The sequence below is a fragment of the Oncorhynchus mykiss genome, chromosome 5 (assembly GCF_057628025.1).
Source record: "Oncorhynchus mykiss isolate SJ-2025 chromosome 5, ASM5762802v1, whole genome shotgun sequence".
Lineage (NCBI taxonomy): Eukaryota > Metazoa > Chordata > Actinopteri > Salmoniformes > Salmonidae > Oncorhynchus > Oncorhynchus mykiss.
The window spans coordinates 16,653,542-16,669,280 of NC_143026.1; the positions used below are offsets into that span (position 1 = coordinate 16,653,542).

The 15,739-nt window shown below is 43.2% G+C and overlaps 1 protein-coding gene across 2 annotated transcripts in view; it reads right to left on the reverse strand.

Moving 5' to 3' along the window:
• The window catches only part of si:dkey-34e4.1 (carboxyl-terminal PDZ ligand of neuronal nitric oxide synthase protein), a 191,131-nt gene that overhangs the window by 82,580 nt on the left and 92,812 nt on the right, over window positions 1-15,739 (reverse strand). For both annotated transcript variants that reach the window (XM_036976925.2, XM_036976926.2), the window contains exons 5-7: window positions 6,486-6,594; window positions 6,166-6,307; window positions 5,723-5,874 (exon numbers count right to left, since the gene is read on the reverse strand). In XM_036976925.2, coding sequence (XP_036832820.1) covers window positions 5,723-5,874; window positions 6,166-6,307; window positions 6,486-6,594 — 403 coding nt within the window. The remainder of the gene's footprint in view (window positions 1-5,722; window positions 5,875-6,165; window positions 6,308-6,485; window positions 6,595-15,739) is intronic.

Consider the following 15,739-nt stretch of genomic DNA (forward strand, 5'->3'; position numbering starts at 1 on the left):
TCCTCTGGTCTGATGAAAGAAAAATAGAACTGTTTGGCCATAATGACCATCATTATGTTTGGAGGAAAGAGGCTTGCAAGCCGAATAACACCATCCCAACCGTGAAGCACGGGGGTGGCAGCATCATGTTGTGGGGGTGCTTTGCTGCAGGAGGGTCTGGTGCACTTCACAAAATAGATGGCATCATGGGACAGGAAAATGATGTGGATATATTGAAGCAACATCTCAAGACATCAGTCAGGAAGTTAAACCTTGGTCGCAAATGGGTCTTCCAAATTGACAATGACCCCAAGCATTCTTCCAAAGCTGTGGCAAAATGGCTTAAGGACAACAAAGTCAAGGTATTGGAGTGGCCATCACAAAGCCCTGACCTCAATCCTATAGAACATTTGCGGGCAGAACTGAAAAAGCATGTGCGAGCAAGGAGGCCTACAAGCCTGACTCAGTTACACCAACTCCGTCAGGAGGAATGGGCCAAAATTCACCCAACTTATTGTGGGAAGCTTGTGGAAGGCTACCTGAAACGTTTGACCCAAGTTAAACAATTTATAGGCAATGCTACCAAATACTAATTGAGTGTATGCTGAAATAAATAATTCTCTCTACTATTATTCTGACATTTCACATTCTTAAAATTACCTGGTGATCCTAACTTACCTAAGATAGGGAATTTTTACCAGGATAAATGTCAGGAATTGTGAAAAACTGAGTTTAAATGTATTTGGCTAAGGTGTATGTAAACTTCCGACTTCAACTGTATATATATATATATATATATATATATACACACACACACTACCGGGCAAAAGCTTTAGAACACCTACTCACTGAGGGTTTTTCTTTATTTTTACTATTTCCTACATTGTATAATAATATTGAAGACATCAAAACTATGAAATAACAAATATGGAATCATGTAGTAACCAAAAAAGTGATAAACAAATCAAAATGTATTTTATATTTGAGATTCTTCAAATAGACACCCTTTGCCTTAATGACAGCTTTGCACACTCTTGGCATTCTGGGCACAGTGCAACCTTTGGTGGGCAGGATGCTAGCAGGCTTCGGAAGCGGTACACCAAAGCCAAGTTAGCCCGTGCTCATGGTTAACACAGGGAAAGTGAAATGATAGGCTACAATGACTTTGTGTCACGTTGTTATGAAGGGTCGGGAGACAGGCGCAGGAATGCATAATCGTTTTTTTTATTACACCCAAATTAAGGCGTGCTGTGTAAATGCACGGGGAAGAAGACGAAACAAACACCGTACAAAACACAGGGTAGGAACCCAAACAAACACTGTACAAAACACAGGGTTGAAACCCAAACAAAAGAGTGAGGAGTACCTCAAATAAATAACACAAGCGCACAATGATTAACACACGGGACGAGACCCCTAATTATCTGCGCAATCCACAATGGCATAAAAGCCAAAACACACAGCACAGGTACTCACATGAAACTACGGTCATTGTAACAATAATCGACAGCACAATGGTAAACCAAGGTCACCCTATACAATTACTAATCACTGGGAATAGGGGCCAGGTGTGTGTAATGAAAGTTCCGGAGGGATCCGTGACACTTTGCTCATGATGCACTTCACAAATGAAATGTTTGAGAGCATTGGACACAAAACACCAATACAAATTTAACAGCGTAATAAAATAGATAAACAAGTTCCTTGAGTTTCCCTTCGCGGGTGCCTGTTCATTATAGGATAGACACTTGTGGTTTAGCTGCACCAATCAAGCAGTGAAGTGTGTAGTGAAGCATGGCATTAGTGGTCAAAACCATTTATCTTGTGGCAACGGGGGAGCAGGGTTGCAAAATGCAGCAAAATGCAATTACATTACGCAATTATACCATTTATAAAATAGTGGTATATATATTTTTATAGACTAGCTAAAATAAATAAGTAAAAATGTACCAATGGATGATGAGAATTTTCTGTTAAAAAAGTGGAGGTGAAAAAAATATAATAACTGCACCTCCTATTTTAGTTTGCTCCATGGCTCAGGTGGCTATGTAGGCTACGATGAAAAGCTGTTTAGTGGAGTCGCGACTAGCAAAGAAGAAGACATTTGCTGGTGTTTCTGATAAATAAACAATGCCATGCTTGTGGGTGGTAACCAGTGGAGGCTGCTAAGGGGGGGCCAGCTCTTAATAATGTCTGGAATGGAGTGTAATGTCTGGAATGGAGTGTAATGTCTGGAATGGAGTGTAATGTCTGGAATGGAGTGTAATGTCTGGAATGGAGTGCAATGTCTGGAATGGAGTGCAATGTCTGGAATGGAGTGTAATGTCTGAAATGGAGTGTAATGTCTGGAATGGAGTGTAATGTCTGGAATGGAGTGTAATGTCTGGAATGGAGTGTAATGTCTGGAATGGAGTGTAATGTCTGGAATGGAGTGTAATGTGTCTGGAATGGAGTGTAATGTCTGGAATGGAGTGTAATGTCTGGAATGGAGTGTAATGTCTGGAATGGAGTGTAATGTCTGGAATGGAGTGTATAGTCTAGAATGGAGTGTAATGTCTGGAATGGAGTGTAATGTCTGGAATGGAGTGTAATGTCTAGAATGGAGTGTAATGTCTGGAACTGAGTGTAATGTCTGGAATGGAGTGTAATGTCTGGAATGGAGTGTAATGTCTGGAATGGAGTGTAATGTCTGGAATGGAGTGTAATGTCTGGAATGGAGTGTAATGTCTGGAATGGAGTGTAATGTCTGGAATGGAGTGTAATGTCTGGAATGGAGTGTAATGTCTGGAATGGAGTGTAATGTCTGGAACTGAGTGTAATGTCTGGAATGGAGTGTAATGTCTGGAACTGAGTGCAATGTCTGGAATGGAGTGTAATGTCTGGAATGGAGTGTAATGTCTGGAATGGAGTGTAATGTCTGGAATGGAGTGTAATGTCTGGAATGGAGTGTAATGTCTGGAACTGAGTGTAATGTCTGGAATGGAGTGTAATGTCTGGAACTGAGTGCAATGTCTGGAATGGAGTGTAATGTCTGGAATGGAGTGTAATGTCTGGAATGGAGTGTAATGTCTGGAATGGAGTGTAATGTCTGGAATAGAGTGTAATGTCTGGAATGGAGTGTAATGTCTGGAATGGAGTGAATGTAATGGTATCAAACACGTGTTTGATACCATTCCATTCCGGACATTATTAAGAGTCATCCTCCACTCAGCAGCCTCCACTGATGGTAACGGTAAAATAAAACCCAGCCCTGAAAATAAACGTTGACTGAAAAGTATTAGCATGTCATTTAATAGGGGAAACACACAGCATTGACACGGAAAAAACACAGATCTCCACTTTGGGTTTCCCACTTCAAGCCTGAATATATCATACTTTGACTAAAACAATGACCTATTGACTTAAATGGTAGCGCAACATCATGGGTAAGCTCTGGGCATCGTCTTTCAATTGAAAATAATTGAATGTCCGCTCGTGGTACTTTAAGCCTAAAGGGCTTGGAGAGCTAGTATTGACAGGATAGCCCCAACCCTTTGGTGTGTTCCTACGGTTCTACTGTAAGTGGATGGGTTGAGGCATGTTTCACACAGTTTTGCTTCTCTCTGAGGGCCACTAGGCCATAACGCCACCAAGACACAGGACATACAGACGAAACACTAGACTAGAACAGAATGAAGCTTTAATAGTTTAGTCAGGCATGTTAAGGCTGCCATGTCCCTCAGAGGCTGGTGTGAATAATGTAGGGAGCATTCTCTATCTCTGTCAGAGCAACACGCCATCATACGTGTGTGTGTGAGTGTGCGTGTATTTGTGTATCACACACGGCTAGTGGCGCCTTAATTGAGGAGGATGGGCTTGTGGTAATGGCTGGAGCGGAATAGGTGGAATGGTATCAAATACATCAATCACATGGTTTCCTTGTGTTTGATGCCATTCCATTCGCTCCGTTCCGGCCATTATTTAGAGCTGTCCTCCCCTCAGCAGCCTCCACTGGTGTATATGTACATGTATGTGAGTGTATTATATATGTGTGTATGCTTGCGTGTGTATGTGTGCATTCTTGTGTGTGTATGTGTGTTTAAGACTCCTCTCAGACACACAGTGGGTCACAAAACACTACATCTAAGTAACAAAGGGCTAGGACATGACTCAGGGGGGTCAATCCACTTCTGCAGCGAACTACATCATAGATATAGTTTAAATAGACACTGCAGGGAACCACAGAATAGATCTGGGTTCAATCGACACTGCCGCAGGGAAACTACAGCCAAAGATCTGGGTTCAATCGACACTGCCGCAGGGAAACTACAGCCAAAGATCTGGGTTCAATCGACACTGCCGCAGGGAAACTACAGCCAAAGATCTGGGTTAAATAGACACTGCCGCAGGGAACCACAACATAGATCTGGGTTAAATGTGGTCTACTAGCCCAGCTGACCAGTGGCCAAAATATTTAAGTTCCATCCCTTGCCCATTGTCTCACGTAAAATAGCATCTCCACTAATCTGATAACTAGCTGTGCCAGCTGTCAGATACACGCTGAGTAAAATCTCGATTTTTAGAGATGAGTTCGACGTCCTACAAGACAGACAGGTTGAGGGACAAGCGTCATGTAGGAGTACACCATCTGACATGAGACAATGATTCCTTATGTCAATATGTCCAATAGAAACTCTTATTTTCATTACAAAATGTTTCCTATGGAAATCGACTAAAGAATACACCCCTGGAATGAAGTGATGAACATTACCCAGGCTTCACTGTTGAGGCCCTGTTGAGGCCCTGTTGAGGACCTGTTAACTCCCTGTTGAAGTCCTGTTGACTCCCTGTTGAGGTTCTATTGACTCCCCATTGAGGTCCTGTTGACTCCCTGTTGAGGCCCTGTTGACCGCCTGCTCACACACAGACTGGGACTATGCCTGTTGACTCCATGTTGAGGCCCTGTGAAGACCCTGTTGAGGTCCTGTTGAGGCCTTGTTGACTCCCTGTTGAGGTCATGTTGACTCACCATTAAGGTATTGTTGACTCCCTGTTGAGGCCTTGTTGACTCCCTGTTGAGGTCATGTTGACTCACCATTAAGGTATTGTTGACTCCCTGTTGAGCTCCTGTTGACTCCCTATTGAGGTCCTGTTGACTCCCTGTTGAGCTCCTGTTGACTCCATGTTGAGGCCCTGTGAAGGCCCTGTTGACTCCCTGTTGAGAACCTGTTGAGGTCCTGTTGAGGCCTTGTTGACTCCCTGTTGAGGTCATGTTGACTCACCATTAAGGTATTGTTGACTCCCTGTTGACTCCCTATTGATGTCCTGTTGAGGTCCTGTTGACTCCCTGTTGAGCTCCTGTTGACTCCATGTTGAGGCCCTGTTGACTCCCTGTTGAGGTCCTGTTGAGGCCCTGTTGAGGTCCTGTTGAGGCCTTGTTGACTCCCTGTTGAGGTCATGTTGACTCACCATTAAGGTATTGTTGACTCCCTGTTGAGCTCCTGTTGACTCCCTATTGATGTCCTGTTGAGGTCCTGTTGACTCCCTGTTGAGCTCCTGTTGACTCCATGTTGAGGCCCTGTTGACTCCATGTTGAGGCCCTGTTGACTCCATGTTGAGGCCCTGTTGACTCCCTGTTGACTCCCTGTTGAGGCCCTGTTAACTCCCTGTTGACTCCCTGTTGAGGCCCTGTTAACTCCCTGTTGAGGTCCTTTGCTCCTCCAGGAGCAGAAAGGAATAAGTAAAGTAAGTCAGGTGCTCTTACCATGATGGTGTGTCCAGGCTGGACCACGTTAAGTTGGGCCAGACTCTGGAGGATCTCGTTGACCGCCTGCTCACACACAGACTGGGACTGTGCCTGGGGCTCCCCTTCCTCTCCACTCCCCTCCTCCTCCTCCACCCCTGTCAACTGACGACCTGTGGGAAAAGGAACACACACAAACCAATGACATCATCAAATCATCATTAATGGTCAGGTGTCCTTCTTGGTTCACACATGAACAGCGTGTTCAGTTTCTGCATCTGTTATGTCAGTCAATGAAATGATAGGACAATAAAATCTTTGTGAGACAATAAGTGTTATGGTGATATGTGTGTGTGTGTATATCTGTCTGTCTCTGTCATGTTTAGTGATCAATGTAGGAGTGTAACAGTGTTGTGGCAGTTGGTGTGTGTGCATGTGTGTGTGTCTCTCCCCCTCTCTCTCACCCTCAGCGGGGCTGTCCTCTGTGGACTTCTCACTCTCTCCGTCTGCCTGTCCATCTATACCCTGATGGGCGTGCTGCAGACTAAGCTTATGACACACCTCAAACGCCTGGCCCACCGTACGCACTATACGCATGGCCTGGGTCTGATGAGGGAGAGAGTGGGATATGACTTTCTTGTTATTCATGTCAGAGAAAGATGAGAAAGAAAGAAGGAAAGAAAGAAAGAAAGAGGGAGAGAGAGACATAACAGAACAGATACAGGTGACCTACACAGTATGGCCATTTGGCATGAGAGGAGTAATATAGCCTAGTCTCGCTCACCTTCTTCTTGGATTTGAAGACGTTACACCTGAAGGAGTTGTTGGAGCCATCTCTGGCGATGTAGCTGAAGATCTTCAGGTCCTGGGAGTCATGAGACACGTAGAAAATCCTGGAGAAACATTTGGAAGAATGTTGGACAAAAGTTGGAAGGCAGGCTTTCTCACTATGCTTACATTGGCACACAACTATTAAATAAGAGGCCAAAATGCAATGTTGAGTCAACATAGTAGCTACCAGAATACATTTTCACAGAGAGACCTATGATATAACCAACACTGTCCCAGGTTAGCATTTTCACGTTATTCCCTTCATCAGCAACAAACATAAGCTAACAGACTGAAAGAGGGAGAGACTACTTGGACAAAAAACAAACTATTGAAACGTTTCGCTACGGTGTGCCCTAATGAATACGACCTTGGTTTAGGAATAAACCACCACCAGTCATACCTATAAAAAGTAGCCAAATTCACTGTCCTTGTCCTTGTGATGTGCTGAGCTGGGATATGGTCAGCCCTCTCTCTCACACTCACACACACACACACACACACACCCACACCCACACACACACACACACACACACCCACACAGACACACACACACACCCACACCCTGATATATGGTCAGTGTCAGCCATTCTACAGCACACTAGGCTACAGGGCTATAAACAGCGTCCAGTGGGAACAAACACAGCTAATTACAGCTATAAAAAGACCTGCACTAAGAGAGATAATGTTCTGTGTGTCTCTGTCACACAAACACACAGACAAATCAAATCACATTTTATTGATCACATGAGCCGAATGCAACTTGTGTAGACTTTACAGTAAAGTGATTGCTTGCGAACCTTTCCCAATGATGCAGAGTAATGAAAAAATAAAACAATAGTAACTAACACAAGAGGAATAAAAATACAAAACTAAATAATGGATCTACTGTTGAAGTCAGAAGTTTATATACACTTAGGTTGGAGTCATCAAAACACATTTTTCAACCACTCCACAAATTTCTTGTTAACAAACTATAGTTTTGGCAAGTCGGATAGGACATCTACTTTGTGCATGACACAAGTCATTTTTCCTACAATTTCCAACAATTGTTTGACAGATTATTTCACAATTCCAGTGGGTCAGAAGTTTACATACTAAATTGACTGTGCTTTAAACAGCTTGGAAAATTCCAGAAAATGATATCATGTCTTTAGAAGCTTCTGATAGGCTAATTGATATCATTTGAGTCAATTGGAGGTGTACCTGTGGATGTATTTCAAGGCCTATCTTCAAACTCAGTGCCACTTTGCTTGGCATCATGAGAAAATCAAAATAAATCAGCCAAGACCTCAGAGACCTCCACAAGTCTGGTTCATCCATGGGAGCAATTTCCAAACACCTGAAGGTACCACGTTTATCTGTACCAACAGTAGTACGCAAGTATAAACACCATGGGACCACGCAGCCGTCATACCGCTCAGGAAGGAGAAGCGTTCTTTGGTGCAAAGAGTACAAATAAATCAAATGACAACAGCAAAGGACCTTGTGAAGATGTTGGAGGAAACAGGTACAAAAGTATCTATATCCACAGTAAAACGAGTCCTATATCGACATAACCTGAAAGGCCGATCAGCAAGGAAGAAGCCACTGCTCCAAAACCGCCATAAAAAAAGCCCGACTACGGTTTGCAACTGCACATGGGGACAAAGATCGTACTTTTTGGAGAAATGTCCTCTGGTCTGATGAAAGAAAAATAGAACTGTTTGGCCATAATGACCATCATTATGTTTGGAAGAAAAGGGGGAGGCTTGCAAGCCGAAGAACACCATCCCAACCATGAAGAACGGGGGTGGCAGCATCATGTTGTGGGGATGCTTTGCTGCAGGAGGGACTGGTGCACTAAACAAAATAGTGGATATATTGAAGCAACATCTCAAGACATCAGTCAGGAAGTTAAAGCTTGGTCGCAAATTGGTATTCCAAAAGGACAATGACAATTATTCTGACATTTCATATTCTTAAAATAACGTGGTGATACTAACTGGCCTAAGAAAGGGAATTTTTACTCTTGATTAAATGTCAGGAATTGTGAAAAACTGAGTTTAAATGTATTTGGCTAAGGTGTAAGTAAATTTCCGACTTCAACTGTACATATAAAAGGAGTAAAACAGTATTTAAACCTTATTGTACAATGACTATGTACTGTACATAGGGCAGAAGTCTCTAAGGTGGAAGGTAGAGTAGAACAGTGACTAAGGCTAGTGGTGACTTTTTAACAGTCTTATGGCCTGGAGGTGGAAGCTGTTTCTCAGTAGATGGTAGCGGGGTGAACAGGCCATTGCTCGGGTGGCTGAGGTCCTTGATGATCTTCTTGGCCTGCCTGTGACACCGGGTGCTGTAGTTGTCCTGGAGGGCAGGCAGAGTGCCCCAGTGATGTGTTGGGCTGACCACACCACCCTCTGGAGAGCCCTGCATGAAGGGACCATTTCAGGTAGTCAGTGATGTGCACTCTGAGGAACTTGAAGCTTTTGTCCCTCTCCACCGTGGCTCCGTCGAAGTGGATGGAGATGTGCCCTCTCTGCTGTCTCCTGTAGTCCACGATCAGCTCCTTTGTTATGTTGACGTCGTGGGAGAGGTTATTTTCCTGGCACCACTCTGCCAGGGCTCTCACCTCCTCCCTGTAGGCTGTCTCATCGTTGTTGGTAATCAGGCCTACCACTGCCGACAGCACACTTGATGATTGAGTTGGAGACGTGCGTGGCCACACAGTCATGGGTGATCAGGAAGTACAGGCAATGGTTAGCCTTAACTAGCCTCTCAAAGCACTTCATGTTGACAGAAGTGAATGTTAGGTGGTGATAGTCATTTAGTTTAGTTACCTTAGCTTCATGGGTACAGGAACGATGGTGGACATCTTGAAGCAAGTGGGGACAACAGACTGGGATCAGGAGAGAATCAATATGTGGGTAAACACTCCAGCCAGCTGGTCTGCACATGCTCTGAGGACATGGCTTGGGATGCCTTCTGGGCCAACAGCCTTGCGAGGGTTAACACGCTTAAATTACTTACTCACGTCTGCCACGGAGAACGAGAGCACACAGTCCTCGTAAGCTATGGGGGCCCGCGGTGGCAGCTTGATATTGTTTTCCTTGAAGTGGGCAAAAAAGGTGTTTAAATCCGCCGGGAATGAGGCGTTGGTGTGTGTGTTGTGTCGGTATGAGTGTGTGTGTTTGTAGTGTATGTGTGTGGGTTTTGTGTGAAAGTGTCAGTGTAGTGTAGTGTGTATGAGTGAGGGTGTATATAGTGCATATATACACTGAGGGAACAAAACATTAGGAACACCATAATATTAAGTTGCACCCACTACTGGCTAACGTACAATCACTAGAGAACAAACCGGACAAGCTCTGTTCTAGAGAATATCCTATCAACGGGACCTCAAGAACTGTAATATCCTATATTTCGAGGAGTCGTGGCTGAACAAGGACATGGATAATATACAGACTGTACAAAACATTAGGAACACCTTCCTTATATTGAGTTGCACCCACGTTCACCCATCAGAACAGCCTCACTTAATTTGGGCATTTACTCTACAAGGTGTCGAAAGCGTTCCATAGGGATGCTGGCCCATGTTGAGTCAAATGTTTCGCACAGTTGTGTCAAGTTGGCTGGATGTCCTTTTGGTGGTGGACCATTCTTGATACACAACAACTCGCCCAAGCCTTCCCCATTTCACCTTCTCCCAAATCTGCTCAGCTGATGTTCTGAATGAGCTGCAAAATCTGGACCCCTACAAATCAGCCGGGCTAGACAATCTGGACCCTTTCTTTCTAAAATTATCTGCCAAAATTGTTGCCACCCCTATTACTAGCCTGTTCAACCTCTCTTTCGTGTCGTCTGAGATTCCCAAAGATTGGAAAGCAGCTGCGGTCATCCCCCTCTTCAAAGGGGGTGACACTCTTGACCCAAACTGCTACAGACCTATATCTATCCTACCATGCCTTTCTAAGGTCTTCGAAAGCCAAGTCAACAAACAGATTACCGACCATTTCGAATCTCACCATACCTTCTCTGCTATGCAATCTGGTTTCAGAGCTGGTCATGGGTGCACCTCAGCCACGCTCAAGGTCCTAAATGATATCTTAACCGCCATTGATAAGAAACATTACTGTGCAGCCGTATTCATTGATCTAGCCAAGGCTTTCGACTCTGTCAATCACCACATCCTCATCGGCAGACTCGACAGCCTTGGTTTCTCAAATAATTGCCTCGCCTGGTTCACCAACTACTTCTCTGATAGAGTTCAGTGTGTCAAATCGGAGGGTCTGATGTCCGGACCTCTGGCAGTCTCTATGGGGGTGCCACAGGGTTCAATTCTTGGACCGACTCTCTTCTCTGTATACATCAATGAGGTCGCTCTTGCTGCTGGTGAGTCTCTGATCCACCTCTACGCAGACGACACCATTCTGTATACTTCTGGCCCTTCTTTGGACACTGTGTTAACAACCCTCCAGGCAAGCTTCAATGCCATACAACTCTCCTTCTGTGGCCTCCAATTGCTCTTAAATACAAGTAAAACTAAATGCATGCTCTTCAACCGATCGCTACCTGTACCTACCCGCCTGTCCAACATTACTACTCTGGACGGCTCTGACTTAGAATACGTGGACAACTACAAATACTTATGTGTCTGGTTAGACTGTAAACTCTCCTTCCAGACCCATATCAAACATCTCCAATCCAAAGTTAAATCTAGAATTGTCTTCCTATTTCGCAACAAAGCATCCTTCACTCATGCTGCCAAACATACCCTTGTAAAACTGACCATCCTACCAATCCTCGACTTTGGCGATGTCATTTACAAAATAGCCTCCAATACCCTACTCAACAAATTGGATGCAGTCTATCACAGTGCAATCCATTTTGTCACCAAAGCCCCATATACTACCCACCATTGCGACCTGTACGCTCTCGTTGGCTGGCCCTCGCTTCATACTCATCGCCAAACCCACTGGCTCCATGTCATCTACAAGACCCTGCTAGGTAAAGTCCCCCCTTATCTCAGCTCGCTGGTCACCATTGCATCTCCCACCTGTAGCACACGCTCCAGCAGGTATATCTCTCTAGTCACCCCCAAAACCAATTCTTTCTTTGGCCGCCTCTCCTTCCAGTTCTCTGCTGCCAATGACTGGAACGAACTACAAAAATCTCTGAAACTGGAAACACTTATCTCCCTCACTAGCTTTAAGCACCAACTGTCAGAGCAGCTCACAGATTACTGCACCTGTACATAGCCCACCTATAATTTAGCCCAAACAACTACCTCTTTCCCTACTGTATTTTATTTATTTATTTATTTTGCTCCTCATTATTTTTATTTCTACTTTGCACATTCTCCCATTGCAAATCTACCATTCCAGTGTTTTACTTGCTATATTGTATTTACTTTGCCACCATGGCCTTTTTTTTGCCTTTACCTCCCTTATCTCACCTCATTTGCTCACATCGTATATAGACTTGTTTATACTGTATTATTGACTGTATGTTTGTTTTACTCCATGTGTAACTCTGTGTCGTTGTATGTGTCGAACTGCTTTGCTTTATCTTGGCCAGGTCGCAATTGTAAATGAGAACTTGTTCTCAACTTGCCTACCTGGTTAAATAAAGGTGAAATAAAAATTTAAAAAATAAATACACAAGGGAAACTGTTGAGCGTGAAAACCCAGCAGCATTTCAGTTCTTAATACACTCAAACCAATGCGCCTGCCACCTACTAACATACCCTGTTCAAAGGCACTTAAATATTTTTGTCTTGCCCATTCACCTTCCGAATGCCATACACACAATCCATGTCTCAATTGTCTAAAGGCTTAAAAATCCTTATTTAAGCAGTCTCCTCCCCTTCATCTACACTGATTGAAGTGGATTTAACAGGTGACATTAATAAGGGATGATAGCTTTCACATGGAATCACCGGGTCACTATATGTCATGAAAAGAGCAGGTGTTCCTAATGCTTTGTACACTCAGTGTATCGTCTTGTGAGTGTGCATAGAGTCAGTGCAAGATAGGGTAAATGCAGACCGTGTAATCATTGAATTAACTACATATGGCTATTTAGCAGTCTTATGGCTTGGGGGTAGAAGGTATCTCGGAGCCTGTTGGTGCGAGAGCAGGGGCTCAGATTCCGTTTGCCGGACGGTAGCAGATTAAACAGTCTATGTCTTGGTTGGCTGAAGTCTTTGGCAACTTTTCAAGCCTTCCTCTGACACCGCCTGATATAGCGTTCCTGGGTGGCAGGGAGCTTTGCCCAAGTCATGTACTGGGCCGTTTGCACCCCTCTCTGTAGAGTTTTGTGGTCGAGGGCGGTGCATTTTTCATACCAAGCGGTGATGCAGCCAGTCAAGTTACTCTAGATGATGCAGCTGTAGATGTTTTTAAGGATACGAAGGCACATGCCAAATCTTTTCAGCCTCCTGAGGGAGAAGATGCGCTGTCGTGTCCTCTTCATGATTGTGTGGGTGTGTGGACCATATTAAGTCCTTAGTGATGTGGACGCCAAGGAACATGAAGCTCTCAACCCGCTCCACTACAGCCCTGTCGATGTGGATAGGGGCGTGCTCTCCCCTCTTTCTCCTGTAGTCAACTATCAGCTCCTTTGTCTTACTGACGTTGAGGGAGAGGTTGTTGTCCTTGCGCCACACTGCCAAGCAGTGGAGGATCCTCAGAGGAGGACCATCTTCCTCAGTGAATTTCCTTTAAAAAATATATATATACTAAATATAGTCACGTCACCAAATAATTGATTAAAACACACTGTTTTGCAATGAAGGTCTACAGTAGCCTCACATTCAATACAAAGACCTAGGAGGCTCATGGTTCTCACCCCCTTCTATAGACTGACACAGTAATTATAACAATTTCTAGAGGACATCCTCCAAACTATCAGAGCTCTTGCAGCATGAACTGACATGTTGTCCACCAAATCAAAGGATCAAAGAATGAATTTAGTACTGAAAGCATAAGCTACAACTAGCTAGCACTGCAGTACATAAAATCTGGCGAGTAGTTGACAAAAAGAGAGAGAAAGACAATAGTTGGAACAGTTTTGAACAAATAATTTCTTCCATATTAAGGAGAAGCAAGAGAGCGAGAGCCTGCTATATTTCGTCTTATATATTTTTTAACTTTCACTTACTTAGCTAGCATCGAATGCAGCTAACTAATTTAGCCTACTCAAACCGAGATGGATTCTATGTTAAGTAGCTGGCTATGGCTATCCAATAATAATAGTTGTGATTGTCTCCTTTCTGAAGGACAATCATGCCATGCTGACTCAATAACTCTGAAAATGCATTAGATGATGAGGAAATCCCTGATTTAGGTAAAAATATTTTAATTGAACCAGACATTGTGGAGTCTTCTGATGACAGTGATGTGGGAAGAAACGGCGATCAACAGTGTTGTTGTCATGGGAGAAGTTGACCGAGTTTTGAAATTAGTGGAATGCCCAGTGGAAGCAGAGTATGATAGCTTTTGATTACAAATATGCAGAGGGAGTCGAAAAGAGAACACTGTTGTATAAAACAAACTAAGGGCAACCATGGCATTTGTGACAGAGTGGGAGAAGCATTCATCCATCTTTGTAAGAGTTTAGCTAGCTACAGTTTCAGATATTATACATTTCTAATTTTGTCAGATAGTTGTTTTCATTAAAGTTAAAGTGTACTGTTAGCTAGCTAGCTAACGTTAGCTAGCTGGCTCACTAGCTAACATTACGTGTATGATCTGTGTAGTAATATTATTCATATTTTAGAAATCCATTTGCATTGCTAGTTATAGCCTAATATTAGCTAGCTAGCTAACATTGAACCTAGTTGGTTAGATTTAGCTACCTGAAGATTCATGCATGGTGGCTAGCTATGACAATCAGTTTGTATTGCTATGCTGTGTTCAAAACAAGTGGGAACTTGGAACTGGAAACTTGGAAATCTCCGACTTCCGACTTGTGTGTTCAAGACAACTGGGAACTCAAAAAAGTAGCTCCGAATCCCAAAATCTTTTTGAGCCCAGACTTTCTGACCTGAAGATCACTGACTCATATATTTCAATTTTCCCAGTTGTCTTGAAAGCACCATTAGGTTCATTGTTTAACTAGCTACATGTCTACACAAGACTCCACATCGCCAAATGATTACATGACCCATCAAGTTAGCCAGGTGTGTCTGGGGGTGATTACGTTCATCTATTGTATTGAGGGAGTTATAGCATTTCTTTCATCAATTTAGATGGGTCAAGTGTGTCTGGGTAAGAATCATCTAATAATTATAAAATATTTATACAATCTGGACACTTTCTGTTTTTGATATTGCTACTATGCAAATTTGCAAGTAACCATTTCACTGTAGCGTTTACACCTTCTGTATCCTGTTCATGAGACAAATACACTTGGATTTGACTTAATATTGTATGTTTTTACCAGAGATGGTAATGTGAAGAACAACATGACTTGCACCAAAGTCAGATGAAGATATAGGCCAAGAACTAGATTTTTTGCTACTACTTTCACCACTTTTAGTCTTGAAATATTTGGTTGTTTACTACACTACACTACCATGCTCACTCTGTTTAGCACATGGCCTCACGTGAATCCCTAATAAATAGATGGGTGGGGCTAAATCTTAAGAGGGTGTGAATAATGCTGAATGGGTGTAGACAAAGAAGAGCTCTCCAGTAGGTGTACTAAAACATTCAAGAGACATTTTCTCAAAAGTGGGGTTACAAGTTTAATAACTTTCAAAGTAAAATGACTTTCCCATTGTTCCTCAACTGCAGTGTATGATATATACCATTTTCTAGCTCTGATATTCTCTACTTTTATCCAGTGTAAAAAATACTATTTCAAATTTTGCTACATAATACTAAATCGAGCCAGACGTCATGTATGCTGTGGCTACAAGCCAAACCCTAACCAATATATACTGTATGAGTGTAATTGCCGATGGCACACACGTAGAGGCACATTATCAGAGTGTGTAGCAGCACATATGAATGACTTCAATGTGTTATCCGGTTGGACCATCAGTGTGGCCCATAAAAGTGGGATTCACTAAAGGAGCTTCTGCTATTTTTATACCAGGAAGGTGAATTGAGATAAAGAATGTATTTTCAAATTATGTCCGAGTGCACTACATTGGCTCTGGGTGAAGTAGTGCACTATATGGGGCATAGGTAGGGGTTCAATTGAGACAAGACCCTGGCTGAT